The following is a 25173-nucleotide window of genomic DNA, read 5'->3' as shown; positions in this document are numbered from 1 at the left end:
GTTTCCTGTGTGTATACATTTCTTGCGTCCCCCACTTTCGGTCTTTCTCACATGCTGCATCCCAAGCACAGCAGGCTGAGGAGGAAGATTAAAGATGCTGCAGATCTCACTCTGCTGGAGTGTCCCTGAACACACAGCTACCAGATCTCTGTGCAGAGCACAGGAATTTCTGTACTGAGCCAACAACGTCATAACACAGCTAAAAGTAAAGAGGGAGAAAAAAAAAGCAAACAGTGGGATAAACGCAACTCTTTTGTGTAGGTTGGTAGCTTTAAAGCAACAACTGTTCAACTCATTGTAAGTCCTCTGCTGGTGCAAACTGCCACAGTTTCATCGAACCTGATCGCAGTCAGGAACTGCCTTGTCCCATTGTATTTGAACTCTGGGTTAGTCTACTTCTTGCTCTTGAGACATCATAGCCACCAAAGTAACCAGAAAATCTGTTCCCAAGATATATCCTGCTATATACAGTGAGATACAGCATGGGGGGAAGCAGCTCACAGACAAAACCCAGATGGGGCACATAGTGGTACCTAAACTGTGGTTCTCTGCCCAGGGAAAGTGCTTTATGAAAAGCATGCATCACTGTTAATTCCACCTCCAGGGAATAATGGCACAACTCTGAGTATGGGAAGTTCCATATGCAGATTTTTTGCTGGATCTGGGCCTTGGTTCACTTTTTTCCGTTTACACTTTGTATTTGCTTTTTGCACTTCATTCAGGATAGATAATGAAAACAGTATAGTCTGCTTCCACTTTTGTTTCTGGAACAGATCAAAGACTTTAATGGAGTTGGGCTCAGAAGAACTCTAAATGCTCCTTTCTGTCCAGATACAGCCAATTAAATGGCTCTGCTGGCTTCCAGAAGGATTACTTGAGATCTCATTATTTGCACTGCTCTAAATTCAGTCCTGAGAAGAGAGTGAACACATTCTGCCAAAAAAAAAAAGAAAAGAAAAGAAAAAAAAGTGGAAAATAACAAAGCATTTTTTTGCATCTCCTGCATTTAATGCAATCAGCCTTAGCTAACTGCATCACACTCCTCTTTGTTAAGTTGGTCCTGTCCTTTTTTCTTTTCTTCCTGCTTTGGAATTGCTACAGAGGGATGAAGTTCTGCACGGCGCGCTCACTCACACCACTGTACTAAGTCAGAGCAAGCTGGCTCCCTGCCCAACCAAACACAAACCCCTGAAGTCTGAGCTTTTCCATGGCAACACCATAGTCATCAACACAGCAAACAATTGCTCCAGCCCCTTCTTCGTCTCCCCTCTTAGAGCAGAGGAGGATAGCACTGCGCTCAGCCCCTGGACCTGTGCTCATTATTGGGCATGAAAGCAGAGAGTGACAAGATCGCGTTACCCTCTGTGTGGGGCTCTAAGGGAGATCAAAGGAAGGAAAATGCACTGAAACACTCAGTGCTGCTCAGCGTACTTTAGCTTAAATGAAGAGATTGTTGCTGTGTGTACAAGACATGAAACACCAAACTCTGCAAGCATGGCTGAGCCTGATTGGGGTGCAAACTGCATTACAAAACAAGGGGCCAGTGCTGACTGCTGTCACTCAATGGTGTCCAAGGGTTACAAAGCCAGGGTCCAAATCACAAAATCACAGAATCATTAAGGTTGGAAAAGACCACTAAGATCATCTCAGCCAACTGCCAACCCACCCCCACCATGCCCACTGCCCACTCAGTGCCACATTTCCATGGTTCCTGAACACCTCCAGGGACGGCGACTGCACCACCTCCCTGGGCAGCCTGTCCCAGTGCCTCACCACTCTTTCTGAGAAGAAATTTTTCCTAATATCCAACCTGGCACAACTTCAGGCCATTATCTCTCATCCTATCGCTGCTAGACAGAAGAGGCTGACCCCCAACTCGCCACAATCTCCTTTCAGGGACTTGTAGAAAGCAATAAGGCTTCCTCTGATCCTCCTCTTTTTAAGACTCCCAGTTCTCTCTATAAAGGAGCATGCTCCAGACCCTTCCTTCATGGCTTCATTGCCCCTCTTTGGATGCACAGTGCTGAGCCTTGCACGCTCCAAGGTATTTAAGGGCCTGGCCTTTTTCATATTCATCAATGTATTCTTCTGCCAGGCTAGTGCTTGGATTTCAAGGATGACAACAGTTTGAGGATGCTGCAGATAAGACTGGCCATGATCACACAGGAATAGAGAAGTTGCACAGAGAGAGCTGCTGCTTCATGTTGGCATCATTCATGCTAATGCAAAGAAGGGCCAAGACCAGGACTGAACACCTGATGTGGTAGCATTTTACTCTTGCTTTGAATAGGTATGGAGACTCACAAGCTGCAAGGCAATGGAAAATGAAGCCCCAAAGGTCCCCAGAATCTTTTTTAAACTAAGGGCTCGTGGTTTCCAAGTTGTGGTCTGCAGAGCCGTGATGTTTTGAGAACTACTTCTGAAGGGTCTCTGAAAGCTAAGTATGGAAAGCAAATCAACAGCCATGGGACTTAAATTAGTTGTACGTGAACCTTCATCTTCATTGAACAACTTCTAGAAGATCTCCAATTTGCAGAAGATTGAAAGGTATGTCTGCAGCTCACTGTAGACATGTCAGGAACCTGTTCTACGCCAGGAAAGCTACTCTTAGGGAATAATGTATAGGTATATGAAACAGTGTGTGGGCAGCCCTCTGCCATTAAACCTCACCAGTACAAATGCAGGAGTGAATAAATTTTCCTGGCTTAGGCAACATTACACACCTCCTTTCAGGCAGTTGTAGAAAGCAGCAAGGTCTTCCCTGAGCCTCCTCTTCTCCAGACTGAACAATCCCAGTTCCCTCAGCCACTCCACTTAAGACTTGTGCTCCAGACCCTTCATCAGCTGCAAAGGTTTTGGCATAGCAGAACTGCTGTAAACCATACCCTCAGCCAGATTAACCTGTTTAGACGTAGGTTACAGACTTTTTTTAATGTAGATAGTATATACCCGAGCCAAGAGAGTGAGCCTTCTACACAGCAGACACACACACAGCTCAGGCAAGATTTGCACCTACTAGCACAAAGCTAGATGCCATTTACTAACATTGAGTTTAACTCTCACTGACATCAACATTACTTTGTGTGATGTCCAAAGCGTGATGAAGGCCTCCTGATGATATGTTAATGCCAAATTTTTAAGATTGCTTAACCCTGGCAGCTGGATAGCATCTGCACAGTGCAGGTGCCAAAACATAGCCTGCTGGCCAGTGTGTGTTATGCATTCGTTTCTGTGGCTCATCCACAGAGGAAATGAGTCTCTCATCTGCTACCCCAAAAAAGCTGGTTCTGCAGCCCACAGTGTGATAGCTCATAGATTTAATTCTAGAGGTCCCTGACCTCTAGAATTTGGTAGTGGTGGAAACAGTGGTTAGCAAACAAGTCTCTGTTTTAACTTGAACAAGGACACAAAAAAAGGGGTTCCCTTATGTTTATGTACTGATGACTTAACAAAGCCAGTCAACCCAAGCTGCGTTCTGCTAAGAACATTCTTTTTAGTACCATTTATTCCTTAAGCTTAAGAAACATTTCACATTAGGCTTGGTCCAGGTTCTTGTTTCTTCAGTGAATGTGTGATCAATGTCTCTGCTGTGAACAGCTGTTCACTAGCACAGCCCCAGTGCCTGTTGCAGAGATACTGCAACATTTAAGTCCCTCCTGAGACCCCAGAGGCTGCCACAGCAGCCTCAGAACCTGCAACACCTAAAGACTCAGAACAGAGACACGAGTTCTGCCTTAATCTGCCCCAGACGCAGGTGGGTATCTGTCACTGAGCTGGGAAGCCCAACGATGGCTGCAGCATTCTCCCAACTCTCCCTCATGTGCTGCTGCATCAGGATGTCTGCCCCAAGGGGATGCCTCAGCTGGCAGAGATCAGATTAGATTCCACAAGAGCAGAGATCAAATGGCTTATTAAGCAGAGATGAAATTTCAGGCTTATTGTATTGGTACAGATTCTTTTCTTTCCCTCATCCAAAAAATGAGTTTGTGTATAAAACTGTAGGGTTCCCCATAGCATGTTCACTTTCTGCTTTGTATGCAGCTACCAAGGACCTTTCTGCATGCAAAGCCACCCCCCGTGGCTCCATCACACCTTGTCACTCTGCAACACCAAGGTGCTCATTCTCTTCACTGACTCACAATGCAAAAGCTCTCACCCTGAAATTGCTCACCCCACGCTGGGAAAACAAACGTGAAGTGCTTTGCAGCACCATCCTACTTTATGGCACAGCCCTGCCCATTTCACATAGATAGTATTTGTGCCATTATGGACACAGCAGCCCCAGGAGTTCTGCTTTGCACTTCTGCACCCACTACCTCAAGTACGCTTCTCACTGCTGGCCCACAGCCTTTATACACACCAGTGGGAGGCATGTGCAAGCTGTGACTGTTTGAATAAGGCACTCCTGCTTTATTTCGTGCTTTTTCTTCAGGACAGTTTCCATGAATAAGCAGACAGCTGCCTGCTGCATGCAGGGGAGGCACTGACCGTGGCTGCTACTAAGTGGCTCATCCCGGCTACTGCAGGGAGATGGCATAGCAGCCCCTCACCTGCCTGAGAGAAGAGAGCTGTCTGCATGGTTTAATGAGAGTCCACTGTTCATTTCTGCTGCTGCGTCCTAAGGGTGCAGTCCTCCATTTGAGTCACTGCTGGGGAATGTGAAGCGTGCACCTTTCTCACCATTTACTCACATGGGTTTCTTCTCGACGAATGCACAGGAGCTGGGCTGTGCAAAAGGAATTGCTGGGAGAGTTTAGGTGGTACAAAAGCAGGCAAATAAAAGAAATGGGGAAGCGGTATGGAGGAGATGTCTAACAGGAGCATCCTAACCATGGGCTACTGACGAGTACCACAGGTAAAATATTGTGGAGATAAACACTGACAGTAACAGCATCCCACTCTCATCAGGCAAACTGAATGAAATCCCAGGGAGCAGAAACCACAGGACCTGTACAGAAAAATAATCTCATTAATAATGCTCCTGAGTAGAATTATCAGAGGTATTACACCGTGGCCTTGTATTTACATTTTGCTGGGGAAACTCTAAGCCACAGAAACCTTTCAGCATTCCTGAGCTCAGGCATCACACACTGCCCTGCACCCCACAGGCTGAGCAACCACGTCCTGAGTGCAGCACTGGTGGGACACAGGAGGACAAGGCTGGCTGTTTGCAGTGCTCTGTGGTCCACTTCTTCTAACCTTTGCTCAGCAGTAAGTCTCGTTTTTGCCTTTCCACCCTGGGCTTTTACCAAGGCCCCAATCTCCTTCCTGTTGCTCCTTGATAACAACATAATACAAGCAGTAAAAATCCTGATATGTTAGATTAGATAAGAGTGGCTTACTGGAGACTCTGACCACTTGTTCACGCAGGACCTATATGCTTCTTGCCAGGGGTGGCTCTGTTTTTCTGCCAGGTCCATCGCTGCTGTAACCCTGCCCCTCACCACCTGTGCTGGGAGCAAGGCAGCCCTGGCAGGGAGCTGCTCGCTGCTGGGATGCGACTGGTTGTGCCAATGGGAGTTCCAGCATAGAGGTGTGGGAGGCCCGGAAAGGGGAAGGGAAAAGAGATATGAGGTGCTGAGATGAAGTCTGATGGGAGAAGGGAGGCACTTTCAAACACTGGAGCATTTTGTAATAGGGCTCATGAAGCAGATCAGGTCGTTTGGTGCCTGTTACACTGCTGCTGTGGAGTGGGTCAAATTGGATCAGTACTTTTCGCTTCTTTGCAAAAGGAATCCTCTTTGAAAGGATCATTATTGTGCTCTGTATGAATTTGCTTTCCCCTTCCTAGACTAACTGTGAATCTTCCTTCGCTATCATCTCATATTCTTGTCCAGAGAGACATTTGGGCACTGACAACAAACCTTCACTCTCCTCCTGTACCCTTTAGCTCTGATTCTGCCCCCAGCTCACAGTACTGTCTCTGACCTTACACCAATACTACTGGTTCCTATGCAAGAACCAAGCATTGGTTCTAAGGGACTAAGCTTTGGCATTAGCACTGGATTTTCCATGGGGTCCTTCCCGTGCGTGGTGAGCCTAGAGTCCTGTACAGGTAAATCCTTTTCAACTAAATTAATGCCTTCATATTTTAAATATATTTAAAGATTAAAAAAAAAAAACAAAACACAAAAACAAACAAACAAAAAAAACAACTAAACAGAGCAGAAGCAAAAATGGTGACAGATCAGAAGAGGCAATAATAAAAGAAGCCAGCCTTTTCTGAAGTTGGAACACATAGGTCATTGGAGAGGAAAGAGACAGGACTGTCTCCCACCAGCCCAATCTGGGACTTATCCTTGACCACACATACCAACAAGGAAGGAAATGGGCCTTTTACATTTGTTCTCTGATACTTCTAGCTTTTACAGAAACAACAAGGCCTGTCTTTATACAACATGGTTAAAAATAGTGTTTTTGCTGTACAGCAAACCCAAATGTCATGTTAGCAGCACAGGCATCATTTCAGAAAGTAAATAGGTGACTGCTTCTTAGGCAAATAGGAGGAATACTTTGACCTCTGGAACTGACCGATGACTCACTGATGCACTGATGTCACGTGGTTGGGTTTTTGTGAGAAATGGCTCCTATCTACATTCTCGACTCAAGCAAAATCTCCCAGGGATAAATTTTCCAAAGTACTCCAAAGATTTTAGGCTGAGATCCAAAAATCCAATTAGGTGCTGCCCAGCTCCCATTGGTTTCAGTTCAATACAGGGACAATTAGATGCCTAGATGTTGTAAGCCCAACAGACTTGGAATCCCATCTGCTCCCAGACTGATGCTATGCTGCAGGCAGGATTGGAATACAAGGGCACAGCTCACCATTCACTGCGCTCAGAGAAATGACGCTAACTTTGTTTCTAAGACTTAAATGCTCTTCTTAACTGTCACTTTTCAAAATAATCTGCGCATAAGCACACGACATGATTATGTTAGGGGCATGGTTTAGAGGGCATGGTGGTAATGGGTTGATGGTTGGACTAGGTGATCTTAGTGGTCTTTTCCAAACTTAATGATTCTATGATACAGGGGAGGATCAGTACAAAAATCTATTTAGATTCAGAAATATCCACAGTCCAGAGCATGACTGAAAATACAAGAGAAGGGAGAGCATCCCCATTTTCTGCCTTGCCCACAACATCACTACCTTTTTTTCAGTAGTCTTTGAAATACAAAATAGAGCATGTACTTCTACTCTTAAAACTTTGGTATAGTATTAAGTTCTTGCTGAATCAGTCCATTAAGGTCTTCTCCAATGTGAGGTCCCAGCTGAGGCAAGCAGCAATCAAACTGAAAAGCACTTAAGTGTGTATTTAACCATACATATATTCTTTAAGTATTTTCCTGAACCGAAGCCTGAGCACGCATGCCCATGGTGTGAGCACCTACTGCCTGCAGAGACTGCCCAGGGAACCTGCAAATGTGCTCTCAGCTCACACAAATTTTTCCTCTCAGCTTCTTGTGACTATGATGCAAGACGTTCAAGCCCATGGTCATTAGAATTCCAGCTGAAGCGAAGAGAGGAAAGCAGCCAGAGAGGCAATAGGAGGTAAGATGTGGAGAACACGTGGAAAGCACGTGTCCAGCACAGTCTGGTAACCCAGCCCTCTGGTCCTTTATTCCAAGCTAGAAAAACAGGGGTAGGAAGCAGTGTCATGTGGAGAGCATGAAAGGAGACAAAGGAGGGGGATTTACCCAGGTGAGAGGAGGAGGAGGAATGGCTCACAGGACTGGGAAGTGAAGGCAGAGAAGGACTTTGCCAGGGAAAGGAGATGTGTGTGACTTTTGTGACCAAAAGAAGCGGCGTGATACTGCGCTGAAGAGCGTTCCTGACCTGTGTCGAAGAGGCTGTGCTTTGAGAGACCCGAGCACAGTCAGTACATCCTGAGGGAGGGCTCTGAGAACCACATAAAGGGCCTTTTCAGTGAGCAACCTCTTGACACAGTGGGCATCCAAAGCAGTTGCCCCTTCATGGGCTTGATAGAATGAGCAGACATCCAACAGGGAGGGGTTACCGACCTCAGCAGCCATCCCGGCTCTGTCAGGGGCCCTCACATGCATTGTGTGGGGTACAAATGTGTGCCAAAGGCCTTACACACAGCTGGTATATATAGCAAGTTACAGAAGTACCTACTGTTTACTCAGCAGACTGGATTAACTTCTGCAGAGCTATTCTGGTCCACCTGTAAACACATGGAGTAAAAGGCCTTAGGAAAAGTAGTTACTGAGTATTGGCAAGTGGCACTTTTAAAAACCTTAATATCTCAGGTTATGAATGCTGGGGTTTTGTTTTGTTTTTTAAGTACCCAAAATGACAGCACTGAGTTATGCAACTCGTGAATGCCAATTTTCTTTCTTTTTTTTTTTTTTTTTTTTTTTCCAAGCAGATTTTCCCCCCCACACTCCAGTCCCCTGGGGCTACAGAAGCCTGTGCTAAACTTTCAGCACAAACCACTTCTGGGAACTGCCTTGGTCCTGGCACCCTGGCTCGGATGAATACAGAGGTCTTTATGGCAATTGGCCAGGGCCACAAAGCACTGCAGTGCTGCCAGTCCCTATCTCATGGCAGCCCCACAGCCCAGGTGTGAGCTGCTGTTTGACCCTAAAGGCATCCCATGAGTTCCAACACCCAGCATCCTCCCTGCCCTGGAGCTCGGCACGGGCACAGGGAACAGCTCATGCCCCCAGGTATCCTTGGAGGACGTAGCCAAAGGGCAGCTCAGAATAACTCAGCCATTATCTCTGTTCTGTGAAGTCACAACTTCAACAGAAATCAAGAGGATTTTGTGGTAAAAGGAAAAAAACAGGGAGGCGGGGGGTGGGGACAGAGTGTGTTTGCAGCTGCTGGCCATCTGATTTCAGCTCAATCAACAAGACTGAGTTCCAGCTCCCAAGAAAGAGAGCTTTTGATGACATATTTACATAGCCTGAACTACAGTGGTCCAAGAAGCACTGCTATAATTATAAGGATTATATTTAATACTGCACTTGGAAATGAGGGCCTGAAATGCTGTGACTCTCTCTCTCCTTAAAAGCTGGCTAAAATCTGTCCAAGGAACCACGATGGCAATGCACAAAGTTGGTAGGAAAGAAGAAATGTGGGAGCTCCGATCATTTTAAAGTGGATCGTGCGGCTGGCAGCTCTGGCGCTGTGGGAGCTGAGCAGCAAAGAGGAAAAATGAGTGCAAATGGAAGGGCAAGTGGGTCTGCAGGAAACATGGAAAGTACTGAATTAACTGTGCTAAGGGAACAAGTCAGTTGATAACTAATATGCTTCTTACTCTTGAACTAAGATTTACTCTGGTAGTACACAGTGGGCTTTGGCCACCTATTTGTTGGACGAAGATTAAACCCTGGCAGTACTTCTAGACTTGCTTAACTTCTTAACTTGCTTAACTTGTCTTAACTTCAGTGTGATCACCCATGTGTGCACAATTAGGCACATGCGTAACTATTTCTAGGAACCAGGCCACAGAAGGTAAGCAGCCCAATGCTGAAGACCAAGTAGATCCAGTTCAGGAGAATGGGGAATAACAAGCTATTAGAGAAAGAAAGAGAATGCATTTCTTTGGAAAACATTTCTTTGGAAAAATAATTGACTACAAAATAGCCTAATCTACAGAAATCATAGAATCACGTAATCCTTAGAGTTGGAAGGGATCACTGAGGGCCATCTAGTCCAACTCCCTGCAATGAACAAGGACATCACAGCTAGATCAGGTTGCCCAAGGCCTGATCCAGCCTCCCCTTGAAAGTCTCCAGGGATGGGGCATCAACCACATCACTGAGCAACTTTTTCAGTGCCTCACCACCCTCACTAGCAAGCTTGATCCTGTGTAGGCTGACAGTTCCACACTGTCACATCCATAGATGGCTTTCAGGAGAGGCCTGTTGGATGAGAATAGCTTTAGAAAACCCAGATGTTGAGATACCGTAGCAACAAGGAAAAGGAAACAGGAAGAAAAGGGGGAAAGGGATAGGGAAGGGAAGGAGAAGAATACGGATTGGGAAGGGATTGTACAGGGACAGTAAAAGAATGAGATGGAGAAGGGATGGGGAAGGAAAGGGATAGGGATGAGAAGAAGAGTGGAGGGATAAAGAAAGGAGAAGAAGGGAAGGAGAAGAGGAAATGAGATGTGGGAGGGGAGAAGGGAGAAGAGGAGAAGAAAAAAGGAAAAGTGAAAGAGAAAGGAAAAGGAAAGGAAAAAGGAAAGGAAAAATGTGAGTGTCTGGAGATGGTTTCTAAAGCAACAGAATCCTGAAGGTATGGTCTGATTTTCCAAAGTGAAAAACATAAACTGAACAGCCCATGCAGCATTTTCGCCAACTGTCACTAGGGTGGCATTTCTGAAATCTGGTGGAATGACTCATCCCAAAACAACAACTGTTGCCAGCAAGGTCTTTCCTCCAGGTCTAGTTATTTGAATGGGAGAACTGTAAAGAACAAAATAAACAGAAAAGTCAAAGGCAACTCCTTGTCTGGGAGCTCAATGTGAAGCCATCCACTCTCCAAGGTGCCTCCCCAGCCTACCCAACAGGAATCCAGGTGAGCCTCTGGGCCAAAGAAGGCATTTGCCCTGGTGGAACAAACCCTTTGATTAATAGAACAAATTTGTTATTCGGCACCTAGTCATCTCCTCTCACTCCAAACACACATACAGCATGCATCCTCCTGAGCCCCTCTGCCCTTCGCATCAGGGATTTTGCAGGATGGAGGAAGCACTGTCCAGCCAAGAGGTAGCACAGCTCTGGAAGGGCTCAAGACAGACACCTCTGAGTCCGGTAGGAACAGAATTAACCACAGCACCACCAGCACAACTAAGCACCCTCCTTCCCTAGTACAAAATGCAACAAATTCAAAGACGTTTGCTGAAGCAGTGTTGTTTTGCTGAATAATTTATATCCCTGAGACCTCTGAAAATGAGCAGCATACACTTCAGCACTGCGATCGCTATTCAGTGGAGACAGTGCACATTGTGTTCAGTAAGCTCATTGCTTAAACACTGTTGCCATGACTATAAGAAAGTGATTATACTATTGTTTACAAGAGACTCTCAATAAGTCATTACCACGGTAGTCAGATTTTTGCCTCGAGTCAAAATTTTTAGGAGGAAAAAGAAAATACCTTACAGGTGTAATTTTGTGATCACGATAATTTCATTAGGAGTCTTCGAAAACTGAATACATCGTAGGGTGAGGAATGAAAACATGTAAGAATTAGAAGTGACTCTGGACTGTTGACTCTCTAGTTTTCCGACTGCTTCATTAGTTCATCGGTAAATTCCATGGAGAAGGAAAGTCCTGCTAACTAAATGACTGCCGTAAGTTGTTTTCAAGAAAGAAATAATTTACAGGGTAAGAACCAACGTAGGAGTTAAATGTGATGAGTAACTGTGTAAAAACAAACCATTTTGTACACAGCATAAGGGGAAAAAGACTTAAAAAGACCAAGTAAGGATAAATGTTTGGGATTATGAAATATGGCATTTCAGTGTCCTGAGTCGATACCTGCAGCATGCAGCTCTGAATGCCCTGGTGTACATGTCCAGTGCATGAACTCTTTATCTCAATAGTGTGTTGATGATCAATAGTTTCCAAAACTAAGTTACTCTGAAGCTGTCGGAAAGTCTTCCTCACATTTCCTATGGACAGTAACACAAAGCAAAAGGATGATTAATAGAGTGCTGGACTAGGAGTCAGGAAATCTGGGCTCTGTTCCCAGCTCTGCCACTGACCTGCCGTTTGACCTTGGGCAAGACACCTGACCTTTCTGTGCTTCTGTTCCTGCGTCCACTCTTTGTCTATCTTGTCTCTCGAGGCCCTGAGGTATGCAGGGGAGGGCACGGTTCTCGCTGGATGTTTGTGTAACACCTACTCTGGGGAGGTGTCTGTAGAGTGCTGCAATGAAGCCAGGGTGCCACAGAGATGACTGTTGCACAATTCTATGCTTTGTTTCAAAGTAGAACGGCCAAAATGGAACTTCTTGGTTTCACCCGCTACTCCAAGAACTCACCAGCTCTTTCAGGCACCTTCTGGCTCCTGCAGCAGGTAAACAGCTTTGTAAGATCTGCATTCTCACTGTGTCACAAGTACTTTCATGCCAATTTCTAATTGCCACCGATTTCTCTGCACTTTGATTCAGCTGTCTTTAAAAGTGCATCACGACAACCCAGTGACACAGCCAAAAATAGCTGCAGGAGCCATTTCCAAACGAAAGGAACTCCTTCAGGGAAATGGCACCGCTTGTATGTGAAGCCAAGGGCATCGTGTATTTGCAAATTAAATACATACATATACGATTCTTCAATAAGCACTCATGGTATTCAATTAAGAAATATCTCTGAGTCTTCCTCCCACCTGAGCCACACACACAAGCCTTCCTCCATCACTACAGTATCATTCTCTTACCAGATGGAGGCAATGCACTCAGGACCAAGCGGCTCCCACCTGCTGCTGCTGGGGTGCAGCTGCAGCCTCACCAAGAGCAAATGACTGCAGTGCAGGCTGTCAGCTCCAGTCCCACTCTGCTCCCAGTCTGCCACAGAATCAAGTACATGCAGTGCTTGGACACAGCTGACTTAACTGGGATATTAACTGGAGTACAAACCAATGCAGAATTAAGAACAAATAAATAAAGCAAAAAGAAATACAAATATGAAGCATATATTTAAGGTTATGAAAAAAAAAGAAAGAAAACCAACCAAAAAAAAAAACAAACCAAAAAGCAAAACTTCTCTTTCCTAAAGAGAAGGGACAGAAAAATAAGAGGAAGTCCTATGTCTTGAGCTTTCATTGTGAATCTTGGGCAACATGTTGCCTCATATAAAAACCCAGCTCTGCGAGTCATGTCATTATGTAAAAGACTCATTTGGGTTTATTTTTCCATCTTTATACCTGTGGGACAAATGCTGAAAAGGTGACCTGAGCACACCTTGAGGGCTCAAAACACAGAAGTCAAATAAGAAGGAGCCATCAACTCATAGACATGGCCTGCAGTTTTGCCAAGGCAGAGGCAAATATCTTGTCTTAGGCTCCATCAATAATGAGTGTGGCTTCTAAGCCATAAAACTCACCATCAGATTTCAGTGCACTTTAGCAAGGTGATAAATAGTATTTTTCATAGAGAAAACTGAGGTTTATGGAAGTGAAATAACTGGAGTAATCTGTCGAAAAGATCTTAGAGTAGAAGCTGAGATTACAGTGCACACACCTCAGAACTCTTCCTTGAGAGTTGCAGGTATTTTGTGATAAGTGTCAGAGCTGACACTTCAGTGCAATTATGGACTGATTACCTGCATCTAAGAATACTCTGGAAGAACTTGACAAGGTATTACAAATTGACATGGCTCTCAAGTGGCTACAGAAGACTTTTCATGAGAAATCTGAGGAGTAAGTAGTTTGTGCTTTCATTTAAAACAAAACAAAACCAAACAGAAAATAACTGTCTCTTATTACTGTTAAGTAGAATAAGTTGGCCTCTGCTGATACCTTGGTGAAAAGGACCGTTGTCAGCAGTTAAGAGGAAGAGAGGCATGTTATGCTCTTTCCTAACCTGCTAACTGACTAACCTACTTGCTGGGGTTTTTTTGGTCACTGCAGGCTAACTGAAGACCACATAGGCCTTCTGCAGACAGCGTTCATTGCCACAGGAGGAGCAATAACAGTGAGATAAGTTTCAGCAAAGCAGCTTCTCTGACTCAGATGTACCTTTCTAAGGTTCAGATTTTCCCACAGAGCAGCTAACATTTTTGCTGGAGTCACATTTCTCAGTACAGAAGAAACAGAAGCTGTTTTACTCAGTCATTGCGGTGCTACGCACAAGGGACTCACTACAGAAACTGCAGAAAGGAGGAAACTTTCATTAAATGTATTCAGAGGTTAAAAAGCTTCAGAGTAAACCATTTGACTGAAGAATTAGGGCTGAAAAGGCTCCTAAACTAGCAGACACTTAACAAGTTCACTTGCTGAACTTTTCATTAAACAATAACCTTTACGCTGCCTCCGGGGAGCTGCCTTCATTTTGGTTCAGACAGTGTTCTCACAGCCAAGGGGAACTTGGATCTTAAGTGGTGCCCAGGTCCATCCTAACCAAACGGCTCCCAGCAGGCAAAAAGGCCCATGACAGCAATTCAAAGTTTTCTACCCACAAAGGCAATGTGACTCATTTTATCTGACTCAGCCACAGAAATTGCCTTTCTCCAAACCCAGCTTTGCTCCCGCAGAAGCACAAGGAGCAGACAGCGGTCCTCCACCTCAAAAACAGAACATTTTGTCACCCTGGCACCAAACTTTGTTTCTCCAAAGATCCCACCCCAGCTTTGCAGAATGGTCTGTGCTTTAATCCACTCTCACTCACCGCACCGTAACATCGCTTCACCCCATGGCTGATTGCCTCACTCTGTTCGCTTTCAAACAAACAGCTTCCAAAAATTACATACGTCCAGAACCAGAAAATGCAACTTCTCTGCAGGGTGCCCTGGCAGCCCACTGGCAAGAAGGCAAACAATACAAGAGAAGCTCAGGAAGTGTAAATTTGGGGTACAAATACCAGCACACAAATCCTTCCATTTAAAATACTTGAGGATCTTTAATGCCAACACACCAAACCTTAAAAAATGTAGTGTAGATCACTAATAAAAAAAGATTAGGAAACAATGTCAGGGCTTCTGTGCTCTTAAACAAGCATAGGATCTTGACATAAAATAACAACCTCAGTCAAGGTTTTACAAGCCAAACCTTTACAAGCAACAGAGAAGGCAGGTGTTGTGTAGGATGGGAGCTACAGACCTATAGACCTATATAGACCTATGTATGGTGTCTGATGGCCAAGGTCCCTTAGTGAGTTATTAATGATATTAGAGGACACTGAATGCCCTCCCAGCAATAGCATGTAGGAGTCCAAGGACTATGTCAGAACTGCCCGGAGTTGGACTCGATGATCCTTACGGGTCCCTTCCAACTTGGGATATTCTATTCTATGATTCTATGAAACCTGGCTCTCAGAACTAGAACCCTGAATTCCACTGATGTCTTTGAGGAGAAACCCACGACTCTTCCAGATTTGTACTGCTGTTTTTGAGAACGTAGTGGTACAGAAGGAATCAACCCACATCCCTCCTTCCCTTTTCTTTTTCACCCGGGGAGCAGGCCGCATTCACAGAATACAGTGACAATCCCAAATTCAGTGAAACTATGAGAGAAGCAGAAATAGAACGAGTCACCTGGGACTGGGACTGATGACAAACACCGCTTAACACGCTCAGAGGAAGATGTCAGCCACCAGAGCAATGGCTGCAGTACAACGACCAGAATAATACACCACTGCCTGAGAAGCAGTGCTCCTGGCTTGCACAGAGAAAAGAAATGGTGTCAGAAAAATGAAAGAACAGAATAGCCACTGGGGACTTGCAATCCTGGCGCAAGAACTTTGGTATTACCCCTTCGATGCTTAAGCCACTGAGGAATGTCTTCCAGAGCTAACAGTTTATACAGAATGTAAATAATATAAACAGCTAAGTGCTAGAGGGTGTAGATACATACATGCAGATGTATGTATAAAAGAACGACAGAATATTTTATCTGTTTCACTCCGCACCATGAAAAGTAACACTACCACATAAATAAACAAATGTCAGCTCTTGGGAAATGCGGGGAGGCGGAAAGCACAAAAGCTTTCCTTGCCGTGTCCAGGAGAATAAATTTCTTCTCCACATGCACCCACACCCATCAGTCCAGCTCAGAAATCTGGTCCCTGTTCTCCAATTAGAAAATGCTGCTGCCAAAGATGCTTTCTCAAAAAGCAAAGTAACGCTGCCAGATTGAGCCCAAACCCTACCCCACTCCAAAGTCTCTCTTCTGCTGGTTTTAAACTGTCCACTGGGAACAGACAATTATCAAATAATAGCATCAACAACATCAGATTATCACTTCAAGCTCTTTGATATGTTCAAGTGAACTCTGTTTCAAACCTTATCAAGTGTCAAATATTTACTCTGGAGCCCAGCTATGTAAACGACCCATCCTGTGCCACCAAATGTGGCAGGCGCGCTTGTAACAAGAGCAGAGGGATCTGCAAAGCGAGGGGAACAGCCTGGCTATTCTCACTGGAGGAAGCGTGGGGACAATCTTGGGTTCTGCAGAACAAAGAGCGCCCTGATAGCCAGAACTCCCCAGAGAGCTATGACCGCCTTCACGCTTATCTATGCTGAGTTTTTTTAACCTGGTAGAGCTGTAGCAAGGCAGGTGGAGCTCTACAATCCCCCCGTGGAGTCAGAGATGTGTCAAACCCCCACATCCTCAGCGTGAGACTCACACGCTCCCGCCTTGTGCCTCCTCGTGCCAGAGCTGCACTTCCCACAGCTGAGGCTCGGAACTGTGCCACGTTCCAGGACCCCACGCGCCTCCAATCTGCCATCTGCTCTCAGCAAAAGGCCTGAAATGATAGGAATAACCATCGGTGCAAATAAGGCTTCCACCGGATTTCCCCTCCAGAAACATCCCGCAGAGGATGGATCCTGTAGCCTCATAGATGTCTCTTCCCCATCTATTTATGGGCTCACTCTGCCTCATCCTTCCTGTTATAAGTGCCCTCGGGATACCTGGTAGAGCACATTTCTCCTCCAGCTACGGGCGGAACAAAAGCAACACTTCCAGCCCATAGCTGCCCTCTGACGAGGAACACAATACTGGGCTACCTGGTGGATGCCCCTCAACCACCTGAATTCATCCTACTCAGTCAAATTTAACATTTGCAAAAATGTTCTAAGGAGTGCTGAGAACACGTGCCTTCTTTACACAGAGATGTGACTTGGAGCCAAAGCCTTTCTCTGCTCCTTAGCGAGGCAGCCCTACAAAGCAGCCACGAGGAACGGCTGTGTGGAGCAGAGTGGGATGCGCAGTGACACCATCAGCACGGAGCAGCTCCACGAGCCAGCCATTCTGCAGTGCCGAAACGTGGCTCAGTTTCATCAAGCTGGGTGAAGTCACACACCTTGTCAGCAGGATTACTGAATGCAAGCACGCAAAATGAGGGGCGCTTCAGCAAAGCCTTCCTTCATCAGATAGATGCACAACGGCACAAGGGCCGTCCTGGCATCATCATCTGGCAAAGAGCAGGGTTAGAAGCCCTCTGAGAAACAGAGGCAGCCCTTCTGTGGGTGTTTTCTTTGGGGTTGTTTCACTTAGCAGTTTCAAGCAGCTGCCTTCAGCTCTTTCATAATAATAGTAACAGATAGTAAAAAACAAAAACAAAAAGAACAACACACAGGCCTGTTGCCTGACTTCAGAAAGAGGAGTTTTCTGGGACGCACATTGTTATGCAAAAGCCTTATTGTTTTTTTTTCTTCCTGTAAGACAAGTGCAAAGCATTTCGTTAATATGCACTGCAAAAATAAGATAACGGCCTTCTCAATTGTGACAAGGAACGCAGGGAGATGCAATCTGTACACTGAAGTCAGGTGGAAGCACCCCGGCTCCCCTCGGACAAAACGTTATGGCACTGGCACTGACGTCACCACCCCACTCAGTGCAGCAAAAGGGGCGAAAGTAACCACAGAGATCCCGGGTTAGGATCAGTCAGGCACTCAGAAGGACAGGTTGATGGTAGGGAGCAGCCTATTTTGGGCTGCTCATACATCAGCTCTGTGCCTGTCAGGGCTCTGAGCGCCTCATGTGTGCCCAGGATGGGCTGGGACACAGCGCAGCTCATCCTGCAGCAACAAGAGATGGGGCTGAGGCACATCCAGAGCGACTTCCAGTTGAAAAAGGTCACAGTGCGTTGTCTGCAACCCGGAGAACCTTTGTAACTTGGTGACCGCTGGGCACCGCCGTGAGCTCTGCCCACCTCAGAGGTAATGAGGTTAAAGGACACGATCAGATGCTCAGCCTGTCTAATCTGAGGCATAAACGTTGACGGAGCCAACACGGACGCTGCGCCGGTGGCACACAGCTTCCCTGGCCGCCTCAGGCTGCCCGACGCCCTGGGACGGAGCGGAGCACGGAGCTCAGACCACGTTTTCACATCGCTGGAGTCCGGGCGTGGAGCTGCTGGGGCTGCCTGTGGCACCACACGCTGGGCTGCAGCCCCCACAATCCCATCTCCAGGAACGCGGGACGCCCTTCTCCCGCCCCAGACCCCTCACCCCTCGCCTCACGCTGCAGGGCACGCCGGGCCCGGCCCCGCCTTCGCGCCTCGCCCGAGGGCCGGCGGGGGCTCGGGGTCCGGGGGTCCGCCGAGAGCCGCCTCCCGCCGGTAGGGGGCGCTGTGACTCACCGCCAGCAGGGCCGAGGCGCGCTGCTCCCCCGCCGGCTGCTCCCCGTTGATGCCGCCGTTGCTGAGGAGGTGCTGGTGGTAGTCCGGGGGCGCGGCGGCGGCGGCGGCGGCGGTCGGGGCGGCCGCGCCGCCTCCTCCTCCTCCCGCCGTTCCCGCGGCCGCCTTGGGGTGCTTGGCGGCCTTGCGGGCTCCCTGCCCCTGCTGCACGAGGTGGAGGAGCTGCAAGGTGCTCTCCCGCTCGCGGTCGGAGCTCTCGGCGCGGCCGCGCTCGTAGCGTCCTTCGCAGCTGAGGTGGTGCTGGCGGCAGACGGCGATGCGGGCCCGCAGCCGCTCCACGATGGCGCTGTGCACGCGGGGCGCCGCCGGGCCCCCCCCCAGCAGCCCGGCCGCCAGCCCCGCGGCCTGGGGGGGAGCCGTGTCGCCCATCGCTCGCTGCCGCTCCTCGGCCCTGCGGATGGGTCCGCTCCGCGCTCACTGCCACATGGAGGCGGGGGGGGGGGGGGGGGTGTAAGAGGCGGGGGCGGCGGCCGCGGCCCGAGTCCGGGGGAGGGCGGACGGCCCCGCGCCCCCCGCGCACCCCGCCCGGCACCCGGCGGAGCTCGGGGCTGGAGGGAGGGACGGGGGGGGGGGGGCCGCTACGGCCGTGCCACCATCGGGGTTGGGCAGCCCCGGCTCAGGGGCTCCGGTGGCTGAGGGCTGGGGGAGGGAAGGGGGGGGTCCGATAGAGGAAGAAAAATAAAAATCAAAGGAGCCGCTGCCTCCAAAACGAAGCGCCGGGCGGAGGAAGGCTCCCCGGGGAAGGAGTGGGACCGGGCAGGTTTACTGATTTTATTTTATTTCGGGCGCGGGCGGGGGTTATTTCTTGAAGTGGAAATTGATGCGAGGAAAGGAACCGCCGAGCGCTGCCCCGGCCCCCCCCGAGGTGTGGTTCGGAGCTCCGCCGGCTTCTCGGCGGTGAAACCCGCGGTCCGTCGGTCCGGGCTGGGCTCGGTCCCGGTCTCGGTCCCGTCTTTGTGCTCTCGCTCCGCCGCTCCTCTTCGGGCTGCGCCCGTCCGCCGCCGCTGCGGGGTTCCGCGGGGTCCCGGAGCGCTGCCCGCCGCTGTGCGATCGGTGCTCGCGGCCGCTGGGTAAAGCCGAAGCGCCTTCGGTGCTTATTTCCCCCCTTAGCAATAACGAAGCGAGCTACAACCCCAGGCAAAGAACTCCTCTCGCGTACTTTCCCGTAGACTCCCAGACAGCGAACAGTTTCGAGTACAGTTTCAAGAAAAGCACTGGAGACAAAAAAAAAAAAAAAAAAAAGAACCGAACCAACAAACACCGAGCCCCTCTTCTGCCAGCGATCACAAGCGGAGAGTTGCACTTACAAACTTGCAGCCTTCTGCCCCCCGAGCAGTCCGGCCGCTTTTCCTTTGTGTTTTTGTATATCCCATCCCCGGCTGCGTGCCGCGCTCCCGCCGCCTCCTCCTCCTCCTCCTCCTTCTCCTCCTCCGCCGCCGCCGCCGCAGCCCGCGGCCGTGCCCCGCGGTGCGTGCGGGGCTCTCGGAGCGGGCCCTGCGGGGGCGGGGGGCGGGTGGCGCGGCGGCGGCGCCGCCGGGGCCGGGGCGAGCGGCAGAGCCTCCCAGCGGCCGCGCGGGGGACCGGACCGAGGAAATCCCCCTTCGCCGAGCGCTCGCTCCGCCGTACCTGGGTGCCGGGCCGCAGGGCGGTGCGGAGAGCCGCCCGTCGCTCTCCCTCCCTCCGCCGTTGGCCGGAGCTAGCGGCGAGCGCGAGGGAGTTGCGCGATGTACCGCGGATGTGCGCGGCTCTGACGGCTGGATCGCTCTGGAACGGGCGGTAGAAAAACAAGCGGTGCCTTCTCACGTGTTGGGTCGGGGTTGGGATGGAGGAGCTGCGGCCCCGAGCGGAGTTACTTGGGTGTCCGTCACCGGGAAAGCCGCGGGCTCGGCGCTGCTCCTGCCCCGCTCCTCATTGGGACCGAAGGCGGCCGCTGAGAGGTCTGGCCCTGCGGGAGGAGTTCTGGAGGTGGGCTGTGTTGGACGGGGGGATCTCCAGAGATCCCTTCCAACCCCTGTGGCTCTGTGCTTCTGTGAGGTGCAGAAATAGCTGGGCCCATCAGGTCCGTTAAAGCAACGCACGGTTGTGCTGCCAGGTCTGTGCTGCCCACGTTCCCAGACACCACTCTGGGAATAAAAGTGGCCCCAAGCACAAGGAGACAGAGCTGGTGTGAAACCTCAACTTCTGCGGCGCGGCCCATCAGAAAAGCTCACACATTCCATCGCAGCGTTCTGGGATCCAGTCCTCCTGGATGCAGAGGACCTAACGCCAACCCTTCAGCTTCCAAACTCACAAATCCTTTAAAAACTATTGGTGAAATGACACATTCCTTGAAATTCATTCCAAATACACAGCGCTGGGTTTATGGGGGTTATCCCCACACTGTTTGCATGACCCCCATCTCTCCAGGTGGATTTTCAGGATCTGAGTGTTTATGCAGCGCTGAGTTTGTTTCTCAGCCAAAGGACAGGTTTGGGGATGTGCTACGTTCAGAGGAAGGCATTATTGCTAACAGGAAAAAGGGATTTTTGTGTCTAACCTTGAACAACTGAGGAAGAGTGGGTTATTATTTGATACGTAACGGTAGCATGCATCTGTTGAGAACAATGAGCTGGCAATGTTGGAAAAAAAAAAGGGGGGGGGGAAATTTTGTACAATAATGGACCTTTGCTTCGGGCCCCTCTGGGGCTTTTTTTTCACTACTTATAGCTCAGATGTCACCGCTGTGCAACAGTGACACAAATCCCGTGCAGAGGAAGCAGGGGTGTTTTACATGATGCCTTGGCTGAGGTCTCCAGCGTTGCAGTGAGACTGAAATTGGTGGTGCTGCTCAGGGAGATACTGGGGCAGCAGCAGGAGTTCTCACCCACAAACTGCTGTAGGGCTCGAAGAACCGTCTTTCAAAACAAAGATTTCTGAGTTGTAACTTTAAGATGTTTAAGATTCACTTTTTTTTTTTTTTTTTGCCAAGCAGCATCTCATGTGTTTTGTGGTTTAATATAGATAGCTGGCAGGGCGAGACAGCTGCTTGCAGGGCTGCGCAGCAAGTCCAATATACAGCAAATGCTGCCCCTGCTGTCTGAGAGAAGGAAATACCCAAACTCCATCAGAGCCCGTTCAAGTTTTGACCGGGACGCTGCCGAATGTTACCAGCCCCTGGAAAGCAATACCAGTTCTGTACGGCCTCATTGCTTTCATAAAGTCAACTGGCTCTTAGCACCATCAGACATCACTTGTGATCGTGTCACGTGCATTCTAATAGAAGCACACAAGATGAAACATTAACGTAACAGATCCTGAATAATTGATCACTTTCTTTCCCCCCCATCTGCCAACAATAACATGTGGCCTCTTGAAATGCTGTTGTAATCTCACGTGAACTGTCATGTTTGAGTATTTTTCTGTGTGAATTTGCTGTTGCTGTTGAAGCTCTGGGTTTCCTGAGTCAGCACCCCCTCCAAATCAGCAAAGCACTCACTGGTGCTCACCATGGAAGTCCCACTGTGCTGATAATGTTCCAAAAAGTGAAGGAAAAGACCGTCACCTATGTCAAAAACCTGTGTCACTTAAAGAAATTAGTTCTTGCTGAAATCTGGGCACATACTCTGTTCATCTACGTTTAGCAATGATGTATCGAATGACTTCAGTTGTATTAACTCCATTGAAATGGCACATGCTTAGTTTTAGTGCCGCAGAGAATTCTGCAAACCAGGGCTCTCAGTTTTCAGCCGTTGCCACTATTTGCTTTTCAGTGAAGGTTCTTTGCCATTTGGAGCGACTGCAGCTATAAGCACACATAGACATGCTGAATATACCATACAGCTTGCCTGCAACACTGCTAAGCTTCATTGAACTAACTGACTGCAGCTGGGTCAGTTTCCTTGCCCTGAAAGTTTGGACACGAGGCTCATGCGTTATCGTGCTGTGAGCTGTACAAAAGCCATCTTCAACACACCTGGGTTTTTAATCAAGAATATAATCCCCAGAGAAATCTATAGAAACTGTGCCTACATCTTATGTAATAAATGGCAGGGAAAAGAAAAAAGCACACGACAAAAACACACATCATCCCATATTACGTAGAAAAGGACCAAAATTCATGTAAACTAAACAGGAAAGTATGGAATGAAGAGGGTATCGTCAGGTTCCTTCAATACCACTCCACATGCTCCTCATGCTATGCCTTGGCTGTTCGGTTGTGTTTTCCTGCATTCTTTTGTCTGGTCTCTAAATTCAGCTTAGAAATTGATATTTATTATTTCTCAGAGCAGAATCAGCAAGTTAACTTTTTAAAGTGCATTTCGTGCTGGCTGTTTCTCTTGGAGCGGTACTGTATTTGCATGCGTTTATCTAACACACCCACTCTGTTTATCCAGGAAGACTTAAAGAAGGATAAAACTACAAGCCTTTATTTATCTAAATAATAGTAAACTAGAAGAGCTAAGCATGGGAATTGCCTGTAATTGCCTGCTGAGCTACTAGAAATAGCTGCTTTTGGGAAACAGGAGAAGCCTTCACCATGTTTAAGAAATAGAGTATCGGCTATCTCCTGTTAGCAAAGTTTGCCATCCTGTTTGATCCACAAATGACTTTATTTCTGAAAAAAGAGAGACAAAGGGAGAAGAAACGCTTCATACTTCCCTGCCAGTTTTGGACATAGAATATATACCTTCTCTCCTAGATGTACATCGTGTTTGGAAGGCTGATCCTATGCATAAATATAACGTGTGGAATTTTATCATTATCATAGTCCCAGGCTACGGAACTTCAACTAGAGCAGATGATTGAAACCCTACAGGAACTAAAGCAATTTCCAAGTATGATCATTAATCACCTGCTCCGGTTCTAATCACATACTGATCTCTCCTCATTGTTGCATTAAGACAGGCACTTTATCTTAATTAGAGCTACGACTTCAAAAACTAAAGACAATTAAAAATGCCCTATCAGAACAAACGTTATATCTTCTCACCCACTAAATTCACTCAAAGTCTCTGAAGTGGAAAAGAAAGCATGAAAGATGGTGAGATCTCTGACCTCTCCCACTAGTTGTTATTTGCACAGAATTTTTCCACTACAAATATTCTTATCTCAATTGGACCTGAAAACCTTTCTTAGTAGGAGACCTCTTTGCACTGTGTGCTACCTGGCACTGAGCAGTTACAGCTTGTCCTGCAAAATCCAACCCAAATTTTTACTTACACGGATCTTCTAAACAATTCTTCAATTTTTTTTTTGCAAGTGAAGACAAATGTAAACATGTCATAATGATACTTCACATTCTCTGCCTTGTAGAAGCTCTTCAGGTGAAACAGCAGCCACAAAAATATTATCACTTCCTCTAATCTTGGTGAGAGGAGCATCAAAGTCTGAGAGATGGTACACATACAAATATTTTGTCAGCCCCCTGCCAAACCATGTCATCAGTTTCCTACTGAAATAGAAATCAGTGATGTCAATTCTAGGCATTTTCTGAATCCAACTAGTGATGTCACAGGCAAAATTCAATCAGCCTGTGAGGTGCTTTTTTTCCAAGAACTTTTGCAATTTATTTAAAAAAAGAAATGCATAAGATCTTGAAAAAAATGCTTGCAAGGACAAGAAAGAAGTAGATAGCTCAAACTTTTCAGGCAAGCAAAGAAGAGGTGAGAAATATAATCTGGGATGCAGCAGGTATACAAGAATGCTCAAAGTACATGATCAAAGTTAATAATTCAGAATAATTTCTGAATTTTCGTTTTCAATCAAAATGTATGTTTTCTTCAAATATTAAGGTTACTTAGCAAGCCAAAATTTCCCAAACGTACTTCTGATTTTAGGAGCAGTCAGTTTAATTCTACTAAACTACGGGCCTGTCCTCTTCAATATCTTTATTGACGACCTGGATGAGGGCATTGAGTGCACCCTCAGTAAGTTTGCAGATGACACCAAGTTGGCTGGAAGTGTTGATCTGCTTGGGGGTAGCGAGGCCCTACAGAGGGATCTGGGCAGAAGTTCAACAAGGCCAAATGCCAGGTCCTGCACTTTGGCCACAACAACCCCAGGCAATGCTACAGACTTGGGGCAGAGTGGCTGGAAGACTGTGTAGTGGAAATGGACCTGGGGGTATTGATTGATGTTCAGCTGAACATGAGCCAGCAGTGTGCACAGGTGGCCAAGAAGGCCAATGGCATCCTGGCTTGCATCAGAAACAGCATTTCCAGCAGGAACAGGGAAGTGATTGTCCCCCTGTACTCAGCTCTGGTGAGGCCGCACCTCCCATACTGTGTCCAGTTTTGGGCCCCTCACTGCAAGAAAGACATTGAGGCCCTGGAGCGGGTTCAAAGAAGGCCGACAAAGCTGGTGAGGGGTCTGGAGCACAGGCCTGATGAGGAGAGGCTGAAGGAGCTGGGATTGTTCAGTCTGGAGAAGAGGAGGCTCAGGGGAGACCTTACTGCTCTCTATAACTACCTGAAGGGAGCTTGTAGTGAGCTGGGGGTCGGCCTCTTCTCTCATGTAACTGGTGATAGGACCAGAGGGAATGGCTTCAAGCTGCACCAGGGAAGATTCAGGCTGGATGTCAGGAAATACTACTTTTCTGAAAGAGTGGTCAGGCACTGGAATGGGCTGCCCAGGGAGGTGGTGGAGTCACCGACCCTGGAGGTGTACAAGGAACGTTTGGATTTTGTGTTGAGGGACGTGGTTTAGCGAGAACTATTGGAGATAGGTAGATGGTTGGACTGGGTGATCCTGTGAGTCTTTTCCAACCTTGGTGATTCTGTGATTCTATGAAATGTGGCAAAACAAGAAATGTGACCACTCATTCCAATAGCAATTTTTCAACACAGAAATTGTTCTCCAGAACA

General features: G+C 47.8%; 1 protein-coding gene and 1 long non-coding RNA gene across 2 annotated transcripts in view; both read right to left on the bottom strand.

Moving 5' to 3' along the window:
* Positions 1–18731, bottom strand: part of MAML2 (mastermind like transcriptional coactivator 2) — a 205591-nt gene extending 186860 nt beyond the window's left edge. The window contains exon 1 of the mRNA XM_031616146.2: positions 18275–18731. Coding sequence (XP_031472006.2) covers positions 18275–18700 — 426 coding nt within the window. The 5' untranslated portion in view covers positions 18701–18731. The remainder of the gene's footprint in view (positions 1–18274) is intronic.
* Positions 18732–19088: 357 nt separating this feature from the next.
* LOC116244467 (uncharacterized) lies at positions 19089–19839 on the bottom strand. The gene is made up of 2 exons (XR_016471628.1): positions 19639–19839; positions 19089–19545 (listed from the first exon to the last, which is right to left on the bottom strand). It is a non-coding gene; the product is annotated as an uncharacterized LOC116244467 (long non-coding RNA).
* Between the last annotated feature and the right edge of the window lie 5334 nt (positions 19840–25173).

Source organism: Phasianus colchicus, chromosome 1, assembly GCF_987193195.1.
Source record: "Phasianus colchicus chromosome 1, bPhaCol1.hap1.1, whole genome shotgun sequence".
Lineage (NCBI taxonomy): Eukaryota > Metazoa > Chordata > Aves > Galliformes > Phasianidae > Phasianus > Phasianus colchicus.
This window is presented reverse-complemented; position numbering and strand designations above follow the sequence as displayed.